This window comes from Gopherus evgoodei, chromosome 1, assembly GCF_007399415.2.
Source record: "Gopherus evgoodei ecotype Sinaloan lineage chromosome 1, rGopEvg1_v1.p, whole genome shotgun sequence".
Taxonomy (NCBI): Eukaryota; Metazoa; Chordata; order Testudines; family Testudinidae; genus Gopherus; species Gopherus evgoodei.
This window is the reverse complement of record NC_044322.1, coordinates 222,635,475-222,661,827: the sequence shown is the minus strand read 5'-3', so window position 1 is coordinate 222,661,827 and position 26,353 is coordinate 222,635,475. Positions and strand designations below refer to the sequence as shown.

At 42.8% G+C, this 26,353-nt stretch overlaps 1 protein-coding gene across 1 annotated transcript; it reads left to right on the top strand.

Moving 5' to 3' along the window:
• Positions 1-1,025: 1,025 nt before the first annotated feature.
• LOC115636891 (gamma-aminobutyric acid receptor-associated protein-like 1) lies at positions 1,026-12,019 on the top strand. The gene is made up of 4 exons (XM_030537586.1): positions 1,026-1,376; positions 5,162-5,240; positions 7,075-7,193; positions 9,581-12,019. Exons 1-4 carry the CDS (start codon positions 1,287-1,289, stop codon positions 9,644-9,646), a joined length of 354 nt encoding a protein of 117 aa, XP_030393446.1. The 5' UTR covers positions 1,026-1,286; the 3' UTR covers positions 9,647-12,019.
• The last annotated feature ends 14,334 nt before the right edge of the window (positions 12,020-26,353 follow it).

Genomic DNA, 26,353 nt, shown 5'->3' with positions numbered 1-26,353 from the left:
TGCGACGGTGGCTCCCCCTTTCCACAGCAGCCTCGCTCAAACCGCTAACAGATTCCCCTCCCCCCGTCTCTTTCCACAGACAAAGTGCAGGGCGGGCGGGCTGCCTGCTGTTTCCCTTCTCCCGCTCTGTTGACAGAGGCGGTGATGGTGGATTTGCAGGTGTGTGACTCACCCAGATCACGAGCTCTCTCCCACAAGAGCCGCAGCCCGCTCGCCTCTCGGCCGCAGTGGGGGAGGGGAGGAAGCAGCCCAATATTACGAAATTAAAGGTTATTATGGACACACGAGCCTGCATTCATTAGTCATGCTCCGTTCAGAACAAATGACACCACCGCCTCTGTGCGAGATCACACTTCTATGTAGCCCGCTCCGCCACCATTATCTGTGGCCCCTGCGTCATGGTGAGCTGGTGCTCTTGCTCAGCCCTTTGTTTTGCTTTAAGCAGCAGACACTCAGACATGGGAAACAGACATAAACACAGCAGATCGCACCCCCAAAACAGAGAGAGGGGCCTGGGAAACTGCCCCACTTTGGGGAAGGAATAAAAACCTGCGTAGACAAAGTAGAACAGAACAGTCTAGCATTGTCACCCAAATGTTTCCCATTTCACGATCTGTCCCCCCACTCTGCTCCTAGTTTCCTCCCCAAATGTCCCTCTTAATGGCTTAGAAATGCTGGCAGGCATCGGGTACACTGTAAAGAAACAATTTCTTTCTGTTTTTTGTTGTTGTTTTGTTTTCCTTCTACCCGAAGTGGTTTAGCCCTGAAGCCCGTTTGAAGCAGTAGCGTGTGGATCAAGCCACAAGACACAGAGCAAGGGGGGACGACTAATTCTTAAAATAAACTTGAAAGAGTTTGAAAGGCTGTATCTTCACTGATGCAATGACGGATAATAACTACGTATTTCCAGGTATATCTTCATGTAGTTCATTAACAGCCGTGTGCAAATACGATTTTATTAACGTGCAGTCTCTCCTCCCTATTCTACAGGTGAGATGGTGCTGCCTAGAATGATGGAAGCTTCTCCCTGTGACATCACAATGCCCAATTTGCTACATGTTGTTTGTATTCCATGGTCAGCTGTATCTCTGCAGCCTGGGAAACTGACGCAAGGAGAATTCAAAGCAGCACCGAAGAACCTCAGCTCGTTTCAGAATTTGCTGTGAACCATTATCTCTGATATCAGGGGCTTTGGAAGGCACCTTAAATACATACAGATATATTTTATAATAAGAAACAACAGCATCAAAAGGAGAAACTTGAGATACCAAAAAAAGACCAACAACATGAAGTTCCAGTACAAAGAAGATCATCCTTTTGAATACAGAAAAAAGGAAGGGGAAAAAATCAGAAAGAAATATCCAGACAGGGTCCCTGTGAGTGGAATATATAATTGTGTATTCATATAGTGTACTGGTGGCTGCTCCCTGGGCTTGCCTTTCAGTGCTGCTTATATTTTACAAACAATTTGTGTGTCCCTGGTTTTATCAAATGTTCTGTGGTTTATTTTTTTAAGGGGGAAGGGCAGGGAAGAGGAATTGGGGTTGTTATTATTAGTATATTTTAATGTTCTCATCTGTTTGAAATCTGCTGTCTATTTCCTGATCTGTGCTTATATACCTGTTTCTATTTATTATATTGTTATAAACCAAGAACAATACCATTTGATTTGATATGTAAATAGGTGATTGGGTGTATCTCTCTGGCCCTTTCCCTCCATGATCTGCAGCAATTTAGCAGGCAAAAATGCTGCTAATCTTTTTTATGACAGTCTGTGTTCATGTTGCAGGGTGGAGAGGGAAGTTAACCATTTATTTACAAAAATAGTAGAAAACAATATGTGAGTTAATCATATAACCTTCATGGAAAACTGGAGGGCCTGTATGATGTCATCAGAGATCTTTCTTTCATTTTATTTTTTGTTTTATTTTCTTTTGGCCTGTCTTTTCAATACAACCTTGCTCTGTTCTTGTCCTTGCATACAAGAGAAGATTAATAGCAACCACTCAATCTTTTGACCTCCCATTTAATCTCTTTGTGGAAAAAACTCATCACATAGAAAACAAGGTCATATTCTCCCAGCCTAGTTGTGCTTCCTCATCCAGAAGTCTCTTTGGAGTGCTTATGGAAAACTTCTGTCTTTATAATAATAATTAAGAAAGGGAAATGGCGAATTAAACTCATTAAATTTCTGCAGTCCCTTTTATTAAATATTTTTAAAATGTTCTTTCTTTCCATCCCCACTAGAGATATCTGTCCCAGATTTACCGTTCAGGGGCTACCTTCCAAAATAGTCTAGAATCCCCTGTGGAGGCAAGGGGAAAGAAAAACCTTGGCACACATTTTTGCTGCCCTTCAGCACCATTTTCTTCCTTAGGAGAGGCCTCATGATTGGCCTTGCAAGAGTTTATGCAAGTCAGAATTGAGGTAGTGCAGTGGCAGAGGTGTATGTGGACCACAGGACTGGAGCAGTAGTTGTTGCTAGGCAGAAATGAGGTGCAGAGCTGTAGGCCTGGGATAATAGAGAGTGCCACAGGTCAAGAATGAGGTCAGGATCTGTGGTGGAGTCTGAGGGACTAGTGTAGCAGGCTGTGCTGTGGGTAATGATGGATAAGTACTGCAAGAGCTGTATGGGAGCCCGAACAGGAATAGCAAGAGGTGAGGCAAGTCAGGATTGAGATGCACTGGTTGATCTGTGGGGGGAGGCTAGGACTAAAATAGCTGTGGGTTAGGATGAACTGAAGGAGAAACTCTGTGTGCAGAGTTCTAGGACTGGAACAGCAGGAGGAAGTCCATCTGGCCACAGTGGAAAATACCTTCCTCAAAATCATTGACAGAGCTGTGTAGTGGATAACTGAAGGCACCGGCCAAGCTTCTTTGAATCATTTCTGTGTCTGCCTTTCCTGACAGCTGGATCCCTGATGATGATGTCCCTTCAGCTGCTTACTCTGCAGTGCACCCAGTACATCTTAGCATTTTAGCTGAGACAAGCGTATTGGCACCCTCCCACGCTACAGCAAACACCACTCAGTGACAATCAGGAGATAATCTGCATTTGTCCTTTGTTTTTTCCTTTACCAAATGTGTCTGCATCTTTTTGCAGACAGATTCTCAAAGCTTTGGGATCAGAATCACAGCTGAGGGTGAGGGGTGGAGAAAAAGTTCCGTGGACATAGCTGGAGTATGGCTATTTTGTAAAGATTTCAGGTCCATGAGAACGGACACCTGGTAAATTTATTGTCCAGACAAATTGAATAGTTGTTGAAGCCAATCAACCAAACATCCCCATCTCATTCCTATCTCCTTGTAAATTGTAGTCTGTGTTAAACTCTATTGGATCTCAACACTTCCTAGGATTTAGTAATCCAGTACCATCTTTTCTTCCTCTCAAGTCCCACACTTCTTGTGACCTCTCCTTTCTTCCCCATCAAGATAAAAATCATGCTGGGATTCACCCTCTTATATCAAGAAGGTGATCTCACTGCTGCTTTCACAAGGTTCTCCTTGTCAGTGCCTTGAGAAATGGAATGGAAGAAGGAAAAGTGCAACCCCAAGCCCGCAGTCATTCACTCCTTTAGTCTCCCCCCTCCCCCAACTCTCCCCTTACCCCAGAAACACACTACACAGTTACATGCAGCAACTTCACGAAGTGGCCAAGTGGTTAAGGAGATGGACTGCTAAACCACCATTCTTCACATGCAGAATACACAACACAAGACCCCCAAACTTCACATGCGGAATACACAACACAAGACACCCAAACTATCCCCCATTCACAACATCCTCCCCATATCAACAGATTTACAATATTCTTTACACACACACTGCATATGTGTGTGGCGAGTGGGGTATCTTGGGAGAGTCAAGTCTTCAAACTTACAGAGATGCTAGGACCCGCATTTTGAAAACCAGCCTGTGATTTCATGTATCAACATTAAGTGTGTCAGGCTGGATTTTGTTCACAACTGCTGGGGATCTGCAACTCCCATTGATGTCAGCTGGTGCTATGAGAGCTTAGCACCTCAGCAAATCAGGCTGCAGGTGTTTCACGGTGGGTACTCAAAAACAGACACTGTTTTTGAAAATGTGGGCCTAGTTTTTTCTTGCCCTGATGTGCTATGGGCAAGCACAGAAAATTCCACCTCTCATTCTAAAAAAATGAGTCCAGAGGGCGTTGGATCAATGATAGTTTCAAGATGTGATCAATGTGGCCAGTCTCTACCAGTCATGCTCAAAGTAAAATATGAAATCGCTTGCCTCCATGTTTCTCCAGAGAATCAGGTAGTGCCAGGAAAATTTCTATCCAACTTCTGAATGGCTTCCCAGGCTCAGCAAAAAATTTCTAATGAAATGTTAAGTTTTCATGGAAGCTGCTCAAACCACCACATCTCTCTCTACCATTTGAGTACTTATTGATTTAGGGTTAAATATTTGTCCAGTTGTACCTGTAAATATTGCTTCCGTAGTTCTGGCCCTCTTTGTTTGACTTTATATCCACTACTCTCCATATTCTTTTACGCAACATATAGAGGTAATTAGCCTGTGAAACTCATTTCCACAAAATATTATGATGGCCAAGAGCTTCATAGGATTTAAAAAGTGGTTTATACATTTATGTGGATAATTAGAACATCCACAGTTACATTAGGTCAGATAAAATAATTATAAGGAATGTAAACCTTCATGTTCGCTATATATATATATATATATATATATATATATATAAGCTAACCACTCAGTAATTGGGATTAGGAAGAAATTTCCTATGTGGGATGGCTATTCTCTTTTGGGGTTTCTTGTGCTTTTCTCTGAAGCATGTGATAATGGCTACTGTTGGAGGCAAGATATGGAACTACTTGGACCATTAGTCTGATCTGATTTTGCAGTTCCTTTGGTCCAGCCTTGCAACTGTTCCACCCTTCTCTACTTTACTCTTTGATACTTACTATTCCATTCCTTAGTTCCCCCACACAGCTCTGCCACTGCCCGTCAATCCTGTTCTGCAACCCCCTGGCTTTTTGAGTGTTGGTCCTCCAGCAGAGCTTGAGAGAATTTCCATGGGCCTGTAAGAACCATCTCTCTAAAGGAACCACTTATTTTTTCAGTGATACTATTTGGTCCACTCTTTGGTGATTCTTGTGTCCTATTTCTCCCTCTCCAGGTTATTGTGGAGAAGGCACCCAAAGCAAGAGTCCCTGACTTGGACAAGAGGAAGTACCTTGTGCCTTCTGACCTCACAGGTAACAAACCCTGCCTCCTTTCTTCCTGCATTCCAGTGAGGAAGTAATCAGGAATTCTTTGCACTGATATCATCATAATGAGAATGTGCTTTGCTAGGAGGATGGGAGACCCAAGTCGGCAGTGTGTCTAGTGGTTGGAACCAGGGAACTAGGAATAAGGACTCCTGGATTCTAGTTTCAGTTGTGCTGTGGACTTGCCATATGACCCTGGACAAGCCACTTAACCTCTCTTTAACTTAATTTCCTCTCTGTACTTATTGCACAAATCTATCTCACAAGGGGGATTGTGGAGCTTAATTAGTGTTTGTAAAGTACTTTGAGCTCTTTTGATGAATGGCTCTGTCTATTACACTGTGTTCTAATGACCTAGGTACTGTGTGTGTGTGTCACCACTGCCTTTTATTATAATGGGAATTATTTAGCTGTGTATCATAGCCCTCAATACAGCTAATAGCCAGTGGCCATTCTCCTTTAGCTCAAGTGGTTAGTGTCTACATCTTTGAAGCAGGAGGATGTGAATTCGTAAATACTCCCATCATAAAATTCTAAGTGGCCATAGTATGTAGTGCAGTGACAGTCATGAAGTGGCCCTGGGTTTGTCACTGTATGATTAAATCTGATTTTATTTGGGGACATGAACAAAGGAAACATTTATAAATTAATTAAAGGAAATACATTTTTCCTGTAGTATATAATTAACTGCAGAACTTGTTCCCATGGAATAGGGTTCAGGCAAATACTTAGTGAGGATAGAGTGTGTTTTATGAATGAGAATAGCATGTGCAGTGACAATTGCTAAAGTAAAATTTACAAGGGGCTACAAGCTTCAGGATTTAAAGTATCTGCTGATCATGTGCTGGTTAGAAATCCTTGTGTCTCCCTTCACTAAAGCACTGCATGCTAGAATGAAGTGAAGTCACTGTCAGACACTTGATACGGCACTAGAGTGTCCAGTGGTCTGAATCAATGCGGTAGAAAATGAGATAATGGTATAATCAGGACATTGGCCAGCTCTGGTAGGCAGGTGTTGGGCTTTGGACTGAGTGGTAGATGGTAACCCTTAAGATCCTGTTTTCTTTCCTGCATTGCCCATTTTTTCCTAGTCTTTACATAACACTTGTGGTCTCTTACAGTGGAAACTGAGAGTGACTTAGCCCAAAATCAAATCCCAGATCCCAGTGCATTTGGATTTTGGTGCGGAGGGTCAGAGTTCCAGCCTAGATCCAAATTTCATTTCAGACCTTTGTGTCTTTAACAGGTTGAACCAAAATCCCAAACTCAAATGACCGTGAACTTTGGGAAAGTTCAGATGTAGATCTGAACTTCGCACTGGAGGGCCAGTCTCTAGAATGAACTAGTCATTCTTGTTAATACCATATCATTGTTTAGGGTTTATTCTTGCAAAGGTGTCGAACAGACTGTAGGGACGGGGCACATTTCAGGGCAAAAAGGTGTTGGGAACCTTAGAAGTGCAACTGGCTAATAAATTGCCCTTTCTCCTCTGCAGATATACTGCAGGTCTCCACACAATCCCATCACATTTTGTGTGATCACCTCATTTTAAGAGAAGTCTGGGACTGGAATAGCAGGGCAGCTTGTGGGACAGGACTGAGGGGCACAGGACTAGAATAGCAAAGGGCTGCAGGGCAGCACTGAGGGTAGCTAATAGAGCTGGGATTTAGGGCCAGAAGAGCAGGAGATACACAAATCAATGTCCGGTTGCATTTGAAGAAGTTTGTGTGTATCAAGCATTCTCTTGACTTTCGCTCTGTGATCCCTGTATCAATCACGTTCCATTCTCCACTGTGTCCCTTCCCTTCCTGTCCCTCTTCAGTTGGCCAATTCTACTTCTTAATCCGAAAGCGGATCCACTTGAGGCCGGAGGATGCCCTATTCTTCTTTGTCAATAACACCATCCCTCCCACCAGTGCTACCATGGGCCAGCTGTATGAGGTAAGCCCAGCCCATATCCTTGTTATATTGCTGTAGTTATTGCTTGAACAACTTATACCCTAGAATAATTTTACATGAGAACTCCTCACTCAGTAGAGCTAAGCATTTCATGCCTGATTCCTACTTGACACTAGCTCCTCCTTGAATGGAACTCTCCACTCTTGCTTGATTTCCATCAGCCCTCTTTGGAACATTGCATTCTATGGTTAGATCAAGGGGCATGGGGAATTTGTCAGAGGAAACAGGAATTTTAATAGTTCATTTAATGCTTAATTTATTTTGCTTTGCTAATGTAAGGGTGTTAGATTAGGAGTCACACAGATTCCCGGCAGGTCCACATTTTTTGGTACAATGCAGTCTCCCTCCCATTCCTTCCAAGACAGATCCTGGGAGGAAATGTTGATCTACTGATTAAAGGACAGGACTGGGAGTCAGGCCTCCCCTGTTCTGTTAAGTGATGGGCTGCTAACAATTTAATAAGGCTTCCACACATACATTTGGCTTTTGCCTGCGCTAAGCTCCGTTTCCCAGCGGGTGTGTTTGTGCGCAGCTCAGATGAATGACTGGCAAACCTATTCATTTGCTTTCTTGTTTAAACAAAGACATTTTCTCTTAGCCAGAAAGAGGAACCACACCAGTGGTCAAACAAACATAATAAGTGCATATGCTGAAAAATACACTGAGTTTGATAGCACACTGCAGGGACCAGCGTGCGTAATTTTAAATCTGTATATGAAGACCTTGTAGCGGGTCTGAGGATCACCTTCCAGTGATCACTTTTTGAGAATGCCTGATAATTGGTGCCATCTGGTCCATTCTAGAGGCAAATAATTTGCCCTTTGGAAAATCTTTTATGAGCCCAAGGAACATTATCTCTAGCTGGGCTGATTTATAGCTTTCTGAGATGAGATGACTCCATCAAAAGCAGGAGAATCTCCTCAATCTTCCCTTCACTGTAATAATGGCATTTTTAAAAAGGGCTTCTTCAGACTGTCCTGAGTACAGTCATTATCCATCAGTAACCCTGGACGGATTTTTTTTAATGAAAGTGATAGAAGATAAAGACACCAAGGCTCATTTTTAAACTAGATATCTAAGAAGAAGATAGGTCTAGTCGTTAGAGCTGAGCATTAAGGCTAGAGAGATCTGGGGTCTATCCCTGGTTTAGCTGCAGGCTTTGTGTGTGAATTTAGGCAGATCCCTTAATCTCACTGTGCCTCAGCTTTCCTATCTGTAAAATGGGGTTAATAGATGAGCTCTCAAGGTCTCTTCCAGCTTTGCATTTCTATGATTCCAAATCTGGCCCTTTGCTCTGAGGAAGGATGAAGTAAATCTAGAACATCCCTGACAGGTGTTTGTCCAATCTGTTCTTAAAATCCTCCAATGATGGGGATTCCACAGCCTCCCTTGGAAGCCTATTCCAGAGCTTAACTACTCTGATAGTTAGAAAATTTTCCTAATATCCAACCGAAATCTCCCTGGCTGCAGACTTAGTCCATCACTTCTTGTCCTACCATCAGAGGACATGGAGAACAATTGCTTATGCACCTTGTGTTCTGAACACTGGTGACTTTCAATGTTTGTAAATTGCTGGGGTACTATGTATTTAACACCTCTCAGCTTTCTTTTCACAACCTAAGGGCATGATGCTGAATGCTGTTTCACGACTTGCAACTCTCATTGGCTTGTCTCCTACCCTAGAAGTTTTCAGGATCAGGACCCTGAAACCTAGGGCCAGGCTGCTAACTGAGGATACATCAACACTCCAATAAAAAAAAAAGTGCAGTAATGAGTCTTGGAGAACGGGTCAACTGACTCGGGTGCAGGCTGTAGGGCTATAAAATTGTAGTGTAGACATTTGGGCTCAGGCTGGAGCCCAGGCTCTAAAACCTGGTGACAGGGAGTGGATCTCAGAGCTCAGCCTCCAGCCGGAGTGGGAATGGCTACTCTGCTATTTTTAGCCTCAGAGCACAAGCCCTGTGACTTTGAGTCAGTTGACCCGGACTCTGAGGCTCACTGCTGTGGGGTTTGGTTTGGTTTGTTTCTTTTCCAGTGAGGATCTAGTGCCACATTCCTCCAACTCCCTTCCCACAACCTCTCAATGGCATGCAAATGGAAGGATCCATTTCTATTATTTCACAAGCATTTGGAGCAAAACCATTTCTCTGTGTGGGCCAGAAACATCCACAAAGAAACCTTGCTGTTCTGTACTCAGCCATGTCCAGGGTGCTCTGTGGAGGAAGGAAATAAGGCCCTAGGGGAGAAAGAACAAGACTGTGACACAGAAATGCTCTTTCCTTTTGCTGTTACAGTGTACCCTAGTTGGGGATGTTCCCAGATAGTGAGTGTGTCTCATCCTCTCTTCCTTTATCCCCTCCCACTCCCAGGATAACCACGAGGAGGACTATTTTCTCTATGTGGCCTACAGCGATGAGAGTGTCTACGGCAAGTGAGCGCTGGTCTCTGGGCGCACAGGCATAACAGACTGACAGGAATGGTGGGTGGGAGGGGGGATCCACGTCGGAGGGGAGGAAGATTGAGGAGAGAGAACTGGAAAAGAACTACATACACAATGCCATCATTTTCACGCATCTGATTATTATTATTACTATTATTGTTACTTTTACAGCGGGGTAGGGGGAGAAGAGAGGAGACGTGGCTCGATGGAGTGATCTGACTGGCTGACAGAAAGTTCTGAGCTGTGTGACTGGGAGGTTCCCCTTGTAGCATTCTGCCCCCTGCCATGCATGAGAATTCTGTTAGCTAGTAATAGGGCCTTGGTAAGCAAGCCCAACTCGCACACCTTCCAGGCAGCAGTGGGGGAGAGAGGGAGGGAAGGGTTGCTGGGTGACAGTAATGTGTGTGCACATTCTCTGGATCTGGGAGTGAGTATACTGTACTGTGCCTCTCATGCTTACCTTCACCATCTATCATGGGCGTTCAAGTGTGCCATATGCTTTGGTGCTCTGTGTGCCCATATGAAGTCCCTATGCTGGGCATTCTAGTTGGTGCCCACAAATAGTTCCCCTACTTCTCTGTTAGCCTTTCCTTCACCAAGGGTTGGGAATTACCCAGGCTGAGATGAGGGAGATGAGGTGTGTTTTTTGTTGTTGTTTGTTTTTGTTTTTTAAACTGCATTCAGGTGTTGGACCAGACATGTTGAGAACAACTTCTTCTGTCCCTTCCATTGCAGCCCAGCCTGGTACACAAACCCTTTGGATTTAGTCTTCCCCTACATATCTCATCTATAGATCTTGCATGTTCTTTAAGAGCAGAGTATTTCATGGCCCTGCACCCATTCTGACCTGGGTTCCTGTTATTGGGCAATACTGCCACACTGTGGCCAAGTAGTGGTATTTATTTGGGGGGGTGGGTAATTTTAACATCATCAGGACAGATACTTTAGATATATGTATTTTTTTCTGAGCCAGTGTTGTCCTTACAAAGAAAGAGATCCCATCCCATGCAGGACTTAAGCTGTGAGCTTTTGAGTTGCACATACAGAGGATGTTCCTGGAACTGCCATCAGTGAAATCGGGGGATAGGAGGGGGGAGAGGGTGGTAGGGAAGGAATTGAATTTTGAGGAACCTTTATGTTGGAATTTGAATAATAATAAAATAATTGAATTTAATTACTGTAAACATTCCTCTATTAATGGGGATTGGAGGGAGGGATCTAAAGGTGGGGAGAAGACGAGGAGGGGAAGAACAGATGGACCCCACATGAAGGGGTGGGACATATGATAAAAACAATTTTCATAAGATGATTCTACCCCAACTCCCAATATTTTCCTGGGGAGGTGACAATGGGGACTGAAAAATCTGGGTTAGCACTTCACTGGAGCAGAGAAATAAACAAGCAGCTAACCTCTGGTGACGTGTGTGTGAAATTTGTCCTATGATTTCTCTGTCTAACTTTTTGAACTGTTGTTCCACTAAAATGCATAGGAATAGAAAAGAATGTTGTGGATCAGGATTGAGGGGCATTGGCAGAGCGGTTTGGGAAGCCCAGGACTGGAAAAGCTGGGTGGGCTGCAGGACAGGATTGAGAGGCATTGGCAGGAGGTTCTGCAGTGAGGACTGAGATGCACTGCTTTAGAAAGGGGAACAAGAGGAGAAACATATAGATAAGCATTCCCTGTTTGCATCCTGAATTCAGGTTTGCTCTTCTGTTGCACACCTCATGGGATAGTCCTCCTGGGATGATCTCACACTCAAAATACCATTATAGATCACTTTGGTGTTGCCTAGAATGCCATGACATAATTCTCCCTCAGCCCTCTTCTCTCCACTCCTCTCCGCTTATTGGGGATTTCCTTGTCCTTTGGGTGGAAATCCATGTTGGCCTTTCATTTCACAAGCTCTGAATGTTCTGAAGGTTAGAAAATCCCTTTGGATGAAGGCATGCTGGGGCAGTGGCGGCCATTGCAGTTCTCTCCCCCCAGTCTTGTGTTTGCTCACACTTACCTCTACACGTGTGTTCGCTCTCACTCACGCATGCTCTTGCTCATGCATGCCCAAGGGGAGACAGCTGCAACCCGGGGTGCTTGATTTTGTGTCCGTACCTCCCCCTAGCACCGTGATGTTTGTGGGAATAATTCAGGCCATTTGTTACATGTGGGGTTTTATGTTCAGATTAGTTTTAGGTTATTTTAACTGGATTGTGGCATTTACCTCTGTTTTTGCTCTAGTCAAATATTGTAAAAAGCAATGATGGTCATTTTTTTTCTGTGTCGGTTATTCTAACCAACTCCAGGTTCTTGTAAAGTAAAGTTCATATTGTATGGGCTAAATCAACCGATCAATAAAGACACATTTGAAAATCAGAGGCTTGCTCTGGGCTGGATATTAAATGTAGTTGGCTGTAATACTTTTGTTTGTCACTGAAAATGGCACTGTCTCCCATTGGACAGGATATATCAGAGCTGCTCATTACTTCCCTTTCATAACACACCAGAGTTCGTTTCACATGTTAAATGTGTGTGTGTGTGAAACAGAGTGAGTGTATCCCATCCCCTCTGGATGATACATATTGTATTTTTGTCTGTCTCCTTACCTGATTGTTCACTATGGCATAACTATGACTCATTAAGGGACCTAAGTGGTGTGTGAGGACTTTGTAGAGTGGTATGTGCTGGGCCATTCCCTACTACTTGAAGTGTAGTAAACAAATCAAGCAGCAGTGCAGGGAGCTCTCTGCAAATACACCACAGATTGGGATTTTGGGTAGGCTGAGTCAGAGGCTTCAGCCTTTTCAAAGAATGGTAGAGATAGTGGTGGGCTAGGGCCCACTCTTTGCCTTGCCATGCAAATATGGACCTGCAGTGATGGTAGGCCAGGGCCCCTCTCCTTCCCTGCCTGCCAAGTGTATGGAGCAGTGGTGAGCCAGGAAGGGAGGAAGCCCAATGGAAAGTTGTAAGGCAATGGGATTGTGGGGCTCCTTGTTCATTATCACTCAATAACTGGATCAAACATGCTCAGTGGAGGGTGGTGAAGCACTGGAATGGATTATCTGGGGACGTGGTGGAATCTCCATCATTAGAGGTTTTTAAGGACCGGCTTGAGGAGCTGGGATGATTTAGTTGGTGTTGGTCCTGCTTTGAGCAGGGGGTTGGACTAGATGATCTTCTGAGGTCTCTTCCAGCCCTAATCTTCTTTGATTCTATGGTTCACAAATAAAAAGGTTATGTTTTAACTGCTGGCCCTGCGCACTCAGCCTAGGATCTGAAAATGAAACTGGGCTGTTTCTATTTTGAACATCACCACTAATAAAGACTCTCCCTGCCAACTAGGATCTTGGTGACACCTGTGCATGCCCACAATCAGCAGTGGGTTTGCATAGATATAACTGAAAAGAACTTAGTAAAAATTGTGTTGGTGATGCACAGGAGGGAATAGGCTCTTGGCACCAGATCCTCAGGGGTATTTAGGCACCTAAATATCTCTGAGGATCAGGGTCTTGCCTCTGAGCTGTGCTGACTCTACAGGGTCAACGGGAATAGAGTAAAAACTTATTTTGGTCACTAAGGTCTGCAACTGTGACTGATACACACAGGCAACTGAGCTGCTGTGTAAGAAGGGGCCAATTTTATGTAATTTTCAGAGTGGAAACACAGACCAATATTAAGCTTTTGCCTTTTGTCCTGACGTCTTTTGAGACTGGAAATAATTCTCCTTCTTCCATAATTTAAACAAAGGGCCCATCTATAACACAGTGGTTGCTATTCTAATGTCCTCTATCATGATTATAACACAATTCCATCCTGTGGTCTAAATGGAATTTGATCATGACTCTGGACATAGGAAAGCTGCAGGGACAGTTAAAATAGAGTTAGATCCTGCTCACGCTGTTAGTTGGACTCATGTTCTCAACAGTGCATTTCTTAACTGTGTGGTAACTGGGTTCATGGCAAAGCTGTTGTTATGGACCCATATTTTGTCTACAAGCACACCCGTATTTTTCTAACCAGCTTGCAACACTCTCCTCTGACATAATTAAAACAAAAAAGGGGAAGGGTATTGGGGTCCACACAGCATCTTATTTGCAACATGATGATGTTTGTGTGTGTGTGTGTCTGTCCCACTTTCTCTTTGGATTAGTGCAATCTGGTCAAGGCCATAGCATAGATGTATCCAGACAGACAGAAAGAAAGAAAGAAAAATGCACAATGGACACCTTTGAGAAACCTGATTTGCTTCATAAATATGCAAAATCTCATCCTGAGCATGGGTACTGGACTTACTAACTTTGGGAATACTTGTCTACCATGTCATGCCAATAGATTTATTGAAATTGGCTTTGGAGAGAGAAAGACCCAAAGGAAGCTGAGGACCCTTCTGGTTAAGAGAGGCTGGATAATTAACAAGCTGCCCTGGCTCATATATCTGCACCTGGGACCCTTTTCTCATGAGGTCGATGCTTCATTTCAAACAGAAAAAGAGGTGGGCTAGTGGGGAAAGGCCAACATGGAGCCAGGGGAAATTAAAATTTTGTCAAGGCTGATGGCTGCTACCTCCCCACCTGGTCCCATTGTGAATGGAATCCTGTCAACACAGCAGCTTCTCAATTATGTTAAGGAAACTGACAGCATTCTAGTTTAAATACACTTAAAAAAAAAAAGACAATTGCGCATTTTGTGTACTGAGAAAAAGAAAAAGTTCTGACTCCTGAAAGGGTGCATCAGGTGTAAATCTCCCATGCATTCAGGTTGTGGCGGAACTGTAATAGTCCTTCCTCCTTGGATAAATCACAAACTAGGATGAGTCTTCTCTCTGATGGGGAGACACCTGCAGAACTGACACAGGTAAAACATGAGTGCGTGTGAGGGATCATGGGATTGCAGCATCTTTCCCTGTGTTGTCAACTCTTGTGATTTTATCCCAAGTCTCATGATATTTGATGTTTTCCTTGAAGCTTATAGAGTCCTGTTATTTCATAAGAGTTGCAGCTTTCATGGAAAAGGTGAGTTTCTAGCCCTCATGACTTCAAAGAAAAGCTTGAAAATATGAAGTGACTGCACATTATACAGGCTCTGAAACCAGAAGGCAAATATTTATTATTTTTTTTAAATCTCATGTTTATTAAGACAATCTTATGATTTCTTATGGACCTGACTCATGACTTTTTAACACTTGGAGGTTAGCAATACTGCTTGTCCAAGGAGTTTCAAAGCACATCTGGCTCCTGGAAACTCTCAGGCATACTTAAGGAAATAAGTTAATTTACGTTTTGCAGAACTGGCAATTTCCAGGTGAATGACCCCTGGAGAATGGGGGCCTGTTTCCCTTTCCACCATTGCACCTTGGATGTGCTCCTTGGATAGTCATTTACAGCTGTGCAAAGTAGATGTAAAAATGCTACCACCAGTGTATGTGAATAAGTGGAGCATTCTGGTTTTATAGCATTTTACACATAAGATTAGCCATACTTGATCAGACCAAAGATCCATCTAGCCCAGTACGCTGTCTTCCAACAGTGGTCAATGCCAGGTGCTTCAAAGGGAATGAACAGAACAGGCAATCATCAAGTGATCCATCCCTGTCATCCACTCCCAGCTTCTGGCAAACAGAGACTAGGGACACTCAACCCTACCCATCCTGGCTAACAGCCATTGTTGGACCTACTATCCTCCATGAACTTATCTAGTTCTTTTTTGAACCCTTTGTTTTGGCCTTCACAACATCCCCTGGCAATGAGTTCCACAGGTTGACTGTCCCTTGTGTGAAGAGCTACTTCCTTTTGTTTGGTTTAAACCTGCTGCCTATTAATTTCCTACGTTGCAGGGGTGTAAATGATCATTCAAGGTATAGGCATCCATAATCTGGAGATGGATGTATTACTACAACCAGAGAAGCTGAAGGGGGTTGGGCTATCGTATACAACAATTAATTGGCCTACCTTCCCTTTCTACCATAAGCCCTCCACAATCCACTGGACAAGCATTCTCAACTTAAATGACTTTTCTGAAGCTGGAAAACTTGCCCCGTTCTGTACAGGCGGTCCGCATGCAGCTCAATTACCTCATGGTGAGAAATCATGCCTACTGCCCTAGATAAGTGCTCCTACACTACCCTCCTTGATCTACTGCCATACCCTCCTCTTAGGTTAAATCTGCCTTCTCACAGCTAGACACCTCTCTCCCCTGCTCTCCTCTGACATTGCTCGGCTCCATGGGGAAAGAGCCAGTCTTAGTGAAGACTAAGGTAGTGAAGACAGATTTCTGTGACCTGACGGGTAACTTTTGTAATATGTGACTGGGGCAAGGGCATGCAGATCAGTTCCTCACTAGCATAGCTGTGTTTCCCACCTTTAGTACACATGAGATCTTGCCTCATCCCCATTCTCCCCACTGTCTTCGCAGAACATAATCTCCCCATGCAACCTGCCTCCCAGCTGCTAGGGCATCCACCAAATCTTTGTGCATTCCACCTTGCAGTCCTTTCCTCTGCTGCTGGAAGCCTTCCTTGATTGATCCACTTAGACATACCCTCCATCTCCTGCTGCCATTTGGCCTAGGAAGGTGTATATGCCCAGGGGACCACAAAGAGAATGGTCAGCAGGTGAGAGGCATTGTGAGTGGTCGGATTGGAGAATTTTCCAAGGCTGTTTGGAGGGGAATCAGAAAATGTCATCTTCCCCCACCATGCAAGCCCTCGGCCCACTTCCATCCACAAACCGATTTTAGAGGATCAGTATGGAGAGGAGACTTACTCTCTGGCTCTTCTCTCTGGTTATTTATCTAGCTAGTAGTTGACTGAGGGTAGGGATGTGCAACAGGATTTCTGAGGACCAGTACGCCCCAAGGAGGTTTCTTTTCCATTTAGTGTTGCTGCTTCCCCTGCCCTCCTGTTGTCTCCCTTAGGAAGTGACAGAAGGTTCCATGATTTGCTGCCATTCAGCAGCCTGGAGCAGCAGCACCTGCCTCCTTTCCCAGGGGAAGTGGGGTTTCATTACCAGCAGTGCAGCATGCAGGGCTGTGAGGAGTGAGTGGAAATAAAAAATAAACATGCCACATCAGACATACACCCACCGACACCCCACACTCACCACATCAGATATACGCACATTCCCCACACCAGCCATGCAGTCATTCACACACCACAGTCACATCAACCATATGCACATTCCCCACACACCTCATAAAACAGACACACATTCATGCTCCATGTTCACCTACGCACACCCCACATCAAACACATACATTCACACAGCACACTCACCACAGCAAACAAACACATTGGCACCATTCACACAGCACAGGTAAATGTGTAACTGCAGTGGAGGAGGCAATACACAAAGAATATACCCAAAGCAGCACACACCACAACATTTAGCATAGAGAAGTGCTAAATACGGTAGGGAAGTGAATAATGGTGAGAAAGCAAAGGAGGAAACAAACACACAACACAGCAAAGCACACCACACACCCAGGGCCAGCTTTAGGAAGTGGGCTCAATTCAAACACTTTCGACGGGGCCCCGGCAGGGATGACTTTAAAAAAAACACATGTAAAAAAACACATGGGTCTTGTACTCACTGGGCGGTGCTCCAAGTCTTTGGCGGCACTTCGGCAGCGGGTCCTTCACTCGCTCCAGGTCTTCAGCGGCACCGAAAGACCCGCCGCCGAAGTGCTGCTGATGACCCAAAGCGCCGCCAGGTGAGTAAAAAGACTCCTCTAGCCAGGGAAGGGATTCTCACTGGGTGTGGGGCCCTCTTAGGCGTGGGGCCCGATTCGGGGGAATTGGTGGAATTAGGCCTAAAGCCGGCCCTGCACACACCTGCATACACAGGGGCATGTACAGACATTTTACTTTGACCCCTTTTGGGGGAGCATGTTCTGTGTCCCCCACTGCCCCTTTAAGCATTTTCCTTTGCTGCGGCAGCTCTTTAATTTTGCTGCCCCTTTTGCACCCCCTCCCTGTCTGTGACCCTGCCACTAGGGACCCACTTTAAGCAGGGTCCTTAAAGTGCTGCCATGATAGCGCTTTAAAGTCAGCTGTATGCACCGGTACTGGCAGCCACTTTTTACTGGTATGCCATACTGGCCCATACCCTTGGCCCTAACCATCAGGCTAAAGAAGTCTGCCTAATTCACCTGCAGTGCCTAATCCGGTAAGCATGTTCAGACCTTGCCTACTAAGCGCTGCAGGTGAGTTATGCAGAGCAACACTTATCTTCCCCCAAGGTTGAGCATTGTTCTGAGGCTTAGGCTCCCACACACATGATATGAGGTTGCCGTGCACATGCTGAGAAGCAGAAACATAGGCACCTAAGGAACTTTTACTTCAAAAATTTAAGTGCTGAGAGACATCTGAGGAGGATTTTTGTGACTTAGGCACCTAAATCCTTTTGTGAATCTAGCCCTAAGTGATTTGCCTAAGGTCTGTGGCAGAGCAGGGACTTGCAGTAGATCTCCCAAATCCCAGGCTAACATCCTAACCCCTGCACCATCTTTCCTCTCCCCACCTTGTGTTCTCAGGCCAGGTGTTCAGTGTGACCCAAGCACGGGGCTATAGGAATGTTTTGATTTTGGCATGTACATTCTGGTTCACCAAAAGAATGTCATGGAAGGGCTCAAATTAAAGCTGGGGTCACACTCATCATTGATATCATTGTGAGAGGTATGTACAGTTACTATATAAGGAGCTATGTATACATACTGAAAATGTTTCAAAGACTGTATCAAGGCAGAGTTGACAAATGAATTTTCTGTCAGGCTAGGAATATTTATTCACGTTTCTCTGTTGAAATATAAACTAAGCACTGTCTCATTCACAATGAGTCCCGCATCTCCTATCTAAGCAGAATGCAGGTGAAGGATTTTAAGAATTTCAGAAAGGAACTAAGAAGTAGAGAAATACAATGGAGGAAGAGAACCTTATCTTGAGATACACTTAAAAGGTTTGCTGGACTATATTTGGGGAACAATGAAGACAGTCTGTCATCCTACATGTAGGAAGTAAGTAGGCAATATGTTTACATTCATGAAAACAGGATCCCAACCAATATAAGCTAGAAATGCTGCAGAAGACTGTGGGTGAGATAAGACTTCTTTAGACAGGAGATTAGCCTGTTAGATTAAATTTAGTCTCTAGAAACAGTGTTGTGGTTTTGTTTTATGGTAACCTTTTGTTTCCACTATCCTTATTCACTATGTCTTGAATCTTGAATCTTTGGTAATAAACTTATTCTTTTCTCCACTCTATGTATATCTCAGTGCTGTGATATTAAGCCGGGTGCTGATCTTGAGTTGAATCATTCAAGCTGGTGTGTACACTTTTCCTTTGGGGACAGGAGATTTGGTATTTCTGTGAGCATTCAACGGATAAAGGACTGGATACTATAGGAGAATGCTTCAAAGGAACTTGAGGACTGGGATAAAATTATTGTTAACCTGCAAGGCAAAGTAAGGGCTGCCATAGCCCAGAAGACAGTGATTCCATGGTGCACAGACTAGGAATGTCAGGGACCTGTTATCCAGTTAAGCACAAGCAAATCTCCCTCACACTCTAGGCAGTGGATAGAAGGTGACTCACAGACTCCAAGAACTGTCACACTCAGATATTACAGTAATGAGCTGGGTATAAATACCTAAATAAACAGGTTGATAAGATTAGATCTAGAGATTATGCAGCAATGAATTAAATGTATCAAGTTTAGGACCATGCAATGAGTACAGCAGAATTAACCAAACCCAGAAAAATAAAAGTCAAGTTGCACTGTAATTTTTAAAAATGTATTTTCTAAATAATGAATAAAACAATACAAATCAGGCTGTATTTTTTCACTACAAAAATCTTGCATTTTTATATAAATACAGTAAATAAAACCAACTGAGATACAGCAGGAGAAATCCTTGTAAGAGATTTTTCTAAAAAAAAAAAATCTTTGGATAACAGAGTGTGAGCCCAATTTTCAGACATTTACAGTTTCAGTTTTAGTGTCCAGATGCAAAGTGTGAACATTTCAGGCCCGAGTTTCCCCTACACTATTCTAGTTTTGCATCAGTGTGAATTCATTGGAATCAATGTGTTAACAGAGGCACAAAATTGATGCAATGGTGAATCTGGCCTTTCATATTTATGTTTTTCTACTTTACACTTCTATGGCACTATTTATGTGAAAAGCACTTCACAAATATTGATGAATTAGCCTCACAACACTCCTGTGAGGTAGGTGAATATTATTAGCCCCATTTTACTGATGAGGAAACTGAGGCAAAAAAGGTGCTGTGACTTGCCCAAGGCCACACAGTGAGGCAGTGGCAGAGTCAGAAATAGAACCAAGAATATTCTGACTCCTAGAACCCCATTCTAATCACAAGACTACACTCCCATGTAGGGTACATCTATAGAGCATTTTGGAAACAGCAGGAGCAAGTCTCTCACACCAGCTCGACAGACCCAGAATCATGCTAGGGCTTTAAAAATAGTTGTATAGATCGTACTTTGACGTTGCAGCTTTGAAGCCCACCTCATTCCCTAGACTTCAGAACTCAAGCTCCTTCTGAGCCCACAACGTCAAAGCACTGTCTATACAGCTATCTTTACAGCGCACGTGCGAGCCCCGCTGGCCCAAGGCTGTCGACCCAGGTCCTACTTGCTCTAATATGCTCTGCTGAGATACTCTCAGGTGCTTGGTTCTAAAAATTGATCTCTATGTATATATCTTCTCTTCCATTACTTAAACACCTGGCCTTGTTTGACATTCTGTGAACCCACAAGATTAATGTGGCTTCTTCTCTGGTAGAATATCAATAAAATGTTAATTAGCTTACTGTGAGCACAGCTTATTTCATGGCTCAATGATGCATTTAACTGTGCCTTTTTTCAATATAATATGTCTGTTTTTAAAAATGTCAAGGCAGGACTGGGGAAATATGTTTTGAATTTTCCTCCTCTCTTACATATGAGGGAGAGGGATCTTTTTCTCTTGCTTTTTTTTTTTTTTTTTGGCACCCATATATTTTTATTGGCTGATTTATTTGACAAAGTTCCAAGGACAGAAGAAGTTTGAGTAAAATGTTCAAATGTGTATGAGGGATTTAGGATCCTAAATCCCATTTTTTAAAGGGATTTGGGTACATAAGCCACATACTTTGCTCTGTTCAGTGTTGCAAGACCTAAGGCCCAGAGCCTCTGAGGTATACAGGCTCCTAACTTGCATTGATTTCAATGGAAGTTAGGAGCCTAAATATCTTTGAGACTCTGGACCTCAGTGACTCAGATGGTTAAATCCCATTTTCAGCCATGTACATTCAATGAGATTTGGGGTATATCTAGACTACAGATATGCTATACCGCCAGTATAGACATTTTCTTCAGTGACAGAAGTTTTTTTCTGTTGATATAGGTAATCCACTTCCCTGAGGGGCAGAAGCTAGGTTGATGGAAGAATGCTTCCATCAACCTAGGCACATCTACACTGGGGCTTAGATCAGCTTAACTACGGTGCAAGGGATGTGAAATTCACATCCCTGAGTGATGCAGCTAGGTTTATCTAAATTTTAAGTATAAAACAGGGCTTAGGTTCTTGAGTCACTTTTGAAAATGGGATTTAGCCATCTAAATCACTTAGGCAACAGTAAGCAGAGCAATTCCTAAATGCCTTTGAAAATCTGCATTTTATGAACCTAATGGTAGTTAAGCATCTAGGTGCTTTTGAAAATCCTGAGGCCCCAATCAGCAAGTTTAGTCACCTAAACACCTTTAAAAATCTGCCCCTAAATGCCTAAATCACTTCTGAAAATGAGTCATAAGCTCCTAAGTTTCTTAGATGCTTTAGAAAATTTGACCTATGACCTTTTTGGACAGCATTGTTCGGGTTGTCAAGAAGAAAGGAATGGGGATGTATAGTTTTGCTGAGAAACTTGCAATGTGACTTTGAGACAATGATAATTAATAACAATTCAATACATTACACTAGTCCCTTTAATCCCAAAGGATCCAAAAGGGCTTTACAGATGGTACCTACAGACTGTATGTTTGCAACCACCTACTAAAATATTCAAGCATTGAGTGGGTTCTCTTAACTTGTGAGAGACCACAAAGCTACCAAGGGAGGAGTTGGTTGAGATTTAATAAGCTAACCCTTGGGATGGATCTGGCCTGGACTTAATTCACTCACAACATGGAAGTCACTGCTGATTTACAGTGGTGTGATAGAAGAATCAGACTTTAAGGAAAATAATACATTTCCCCAGAGACCAAACCACCAATGCTCCCTTTTGATCATTTAGCAAGTTCTTTTACTCCTCCCTCTGCAGTGAAACAGAACAATCACCTAGTACAAAGAAACACACAGACTACCCTGGAAAGGAACAACCAGTATATGTCACTCACAAAACATCGAAGGACAAAACAGAGCAATTACAAATGCACACATCATGGCTGGTAAAATCTTTCAATTACAACATTTTACTCTTTTGCTATTCTTAAATTTCCACCCATGAACATGAATATTTTACAGCATACATGCATTAAAAAGAAAATAGCAAAGCTGCTTAAACAACGTGGGCCAGATTCTGCTCTCAGCTAAACAGGTATCAAGGTGATCAAATCATAATCCCACTGACATTAGTATCAGAATTCTCATTAATACTCAGCGAGGCCAAAGTTTGGATCAGAATCTGAAATAGTTGCACTGACATCAATGGAGTTACTCTGGCTTGACAATGGTGTCTCTAAAGCAGAACTTTGACCCTTGCCTCTGAAAAAAAAAGGGGGGGGGCTTCAATGAGACGAGCAAGAATTAGAATATCAGGAGACAAATTAAACATCATATTAATGGTTGATTAATTAAAACAAAGGTTGAATTAAATATATTTTTTTCCAGTGTCAGCCACCAAATCACAAATAACTGTAATGTGGAGGTAAAGAAAGCAGAAATATTTTTAAGATAGTGTAAGATGTTCTGTCTAAGCAATGGAATTCTTCTTTCTTTTTATTCCTTCCTTTTTAAAATGTCTCTGTTCACCTTAACTCCTCTTTTTTGTCCACTGCTCTTCTAATGCAAATCATTGCTGGAGTCCTTTAAAACTAGGCCCTGGAGAATGTACTACAGAGAACAATCCCTCTTTGACCATGAGAGCAGCTATCGAGAAAATGTGAATGGCTGCAATCGGTCATTTCCATCCCTTATTTACAATATTTCTCTGACTTTCCCTTCACACACTGTTGAGTCCAAGAAATGCTTCAACTGGAAAAAAAAATAAGTTCAATATTGTGATTAGTGCAGGAGATTGCAAGACCCTTTGAAGAGTGGCAAGATAGCTCTGAGAGGGCTAGGTTTAAAGTGGACATTGGTAATCCCGAGGCTATGATAACAGGACTCACCATAAAGGATATCACAGCACAGAGCTTAGATGAGTGAAATAATTTAAATACCTAGAATTAATGGTTGCTGCTGCTGCTGCTCTCTTCAGAGATGCCTGGCATCATATTAAAGGTGTGTGGTGCAAATGGCAGGAGATGATCCCAGTTCTCTGTGACAAAAAGGTGCCAATTAAGTTGAAAGATGGAGAGTATAAATCTGTAATTTGACCCATCCTAACGTTTGGAACAGAGACTTGGCCAGCCAAAAGAAAGGAAATCAAGCTGCTCTCTACCACGGAAATGAAGATGTTGAGATGGTCAAATGGTTGGATGCTCTGTGACAGGAAACAAAACAAAATTGTGAGGGACCTAAAGCAGGTTGCTGCAAATGAAGAAAAGTTGAAGGAGGCTAGGCTCTGCTGGCATGGGCATATTCAGCAGAGAAAGGAGAATTATATTGGTAGGATGGATTTTACAATGGAAGATGACCAATGGGAAGATTAAACACTTGGTACATCAACTGGATATCAGTGGGCCTTAGAGAGACCAATCTGCATGACAGACTGGAGCACAATTATGAATTTTAGAAGAAGGCTATAAAAGTTGCCAACCCTGTATAAGGAAACCTGTTTAGGTCTCAGAACAGGTATAGCATGGGGAGAAGCAATGCAAGATACTTTCACATTGTTCTGCCAATGTACCTTGAATCTGAGATGAAAAAATCACCTGTAGAGATGTGAAGGGAGGTCAGTGTGCAAGGCCAATTCAGTCCTGTCATCAGTACAGAGGTTACCAGTGACGTGGCTAATTCATGTTTACTATGATGATCCTTTTTTTAAAAAAGATTGTTTTAATTCTATTTACCTTGTTATTTCTGATGTCTTTAAGAGTTTACAGTTTGGGCCTGATTTCGCAAGCCCTTTGATCTTATCCGAAATTCTCCTCATAGGGAAATACTCAGGAGGGCTGGGAGGGTGCCAGGATAAAAAAACATTTTCCATGATTCCTAAGCAACCAAGCAAAAAAAAATTTTAAAAATGGCTCTGGAAATTGGACATGGCAACTTCCCTGATTGCCTGCCCATAAGGCCAGCCCTGACACTTTGATCCTTTGTTTCTTTACTTTGTGCAAAGACTGCACTGTTGCTTCTGCTCCTTGACAAATAAATTAAATGTAATAGTAAAAATGCTGATTGTGATTTTAAATCTGCAACAATCTGACAGTTTTTACCAACATTTTTTTCTATTTAAACAAGTTAAATAATATGTTTTGTTTTACACACACCCCCTCCCAATCTTGTCATTAATGTTAATTTCAGAAAATAAACAGAATTGCATCTTCTAACTCAACAAATCTGTGCCTGACACATCTGAGATTCCATCTGCTAACACATGCATGTTCCTTAAACATAAATGCTGCAGAGTTAAAACAGCTATGAGAGTAAACATCTTTTGCTTCATGTCTCCTCCAATTCAATTAATTAATTTCTGATTGTGATATTTTTAGTGAAAGCCTTTAAATTGCCATAGCAGCTGCTGGTGATAATGACAGAAGCAGAAAGCACATACATGGATTTTCAGCCCACAGGTTTGAGTTTAAGCTTGCAGTCTTGCTCAATGAAAAAAAAATATCTTTTGAATTGTAAACCATGGCATACCGAGCTTTAAGAGGTATTGTAACTGAGGTACTAAGGTACTTTAAGAGATATAGTAACTGACTGTATACGGATAAATCATGTGCTCCAGCGCTCTAATGATTTTCATTGCCCTCCGCTGAACTCTCTCCAATTTGCCCACATCCTTTCTGTAGTGGGGGACCTAAAACTGGATGCAATACTCCAAATGTGGCCTCACCAGTGCCCAATAGAGGTGAAAAATCACTTCCCTCAATCTGCTGGCCATGCTCCTACTAATGCAGCCAAATATGCTGTTAGCCTTCTTGGCAACAAGGGCACACTGCTGACTCATATCCAGCTTCTCGTCCACTGTAATCCCAAGGTCCTTTTCTGCAGAACTGTCATTTAGCCAGTCAGTCCCCAGCCTGTAGCAGTGCATGGGATTCTTTCGTCCTAAGTACAGGACTCTGCACTTGTCCTTGTTGAACCTCATCAGATTTCTTTTGGCTCAATCCTCCAATTTGTCTAGGTCACTCTGGACCCTAACCCTACCTTCCAGCATATCCACCTCTCCCTCCAGCTTAGTGTCATCCACAAACTTGCTGAGGGTTTGCAATGATTGGCTAGTTGGATTTTGAGACATAGAAACTAAATCAAGTTTTAGGGTGTGATTCTGCTCTAGTACTGGTGTATATCAGGAGTCAGTTGAAGTCAATGGAGTTTCACTGGTGTAGAACTGATGTAATTGAGAGGACAATCAGGCCCATAGAGAGAAAATTTGAGATGGTCAGAAAACAGAAAAAAAGTCACATGAAATCTTTTCCATTATTTATCTACATTTTGTTTCTGTGGAAATTTTCTAAGTGGCGACAGAGAGAATGACTCTGCAATCTTTACAATGTCATTTTACAGAGTCACTTTTCTGCTTGAATAGAAACTAAGGATAAATGATGTTAATTCTACATAAGAGCCATTTGAATGCAGCCTCAAGATAGTTTTATGAAACAAAACCTTTCCTCCTTCCTGTTGTTTCTGATCTTGACTGTGATTTATTATGATATCCTTGGCCTTGTTGACAAGTATAGACAGAGTCAAGAGGAAAATAACCAGAAGACTCAGGGTCTAAAAGCTATTACAGAGTTCCTGTCTCTTCTGACTCTTGTGTGCATGTGTGTCTCTTGAGTCTTTTCCCTTGCTTCTTTGTCCCCAAACAGTCCTCTCTGATTTGTGATTTTATTTCATAATTAATGACTCATAACATCTCACTGAGAGCATCATCTCCCTGCAGACTTCAAAAGGAAGAGATGGACTTTCAAGGAGGCAGAATTTATCCTTTGTCCTTCAGTTTTCAGATTCCCTCTGATATTCTTTGTAATCTGCTCCCTCTCCCTCAGCAGATCATCATCTGATTCTCCTTGTGAGGAGTGAGGGCTCTTCAGATTCCCATCTTCTGCTGTGTTTGAACTGTACTGTTTTGCGTAGACTGGAAGGGCCACTCTCTGCCTTCACTAATACACAGAAAACTCCATCTGAATTCACTGAGAGCTAAGCATGAGCAGCTAATGCCAGAATTTAACCAGAAGCTCCAGGTGGCCTGGACCATGTCTTTTTTATGTTTTGCACAGCACTAAGCACTGATCTTCATAATTAAATGCATGAATAAAGAAATAATCACACTCACTCTTTCTTCCTCTTACATTCTCTCTCTCCCCTCTTCCTTCTCCCTCACCCC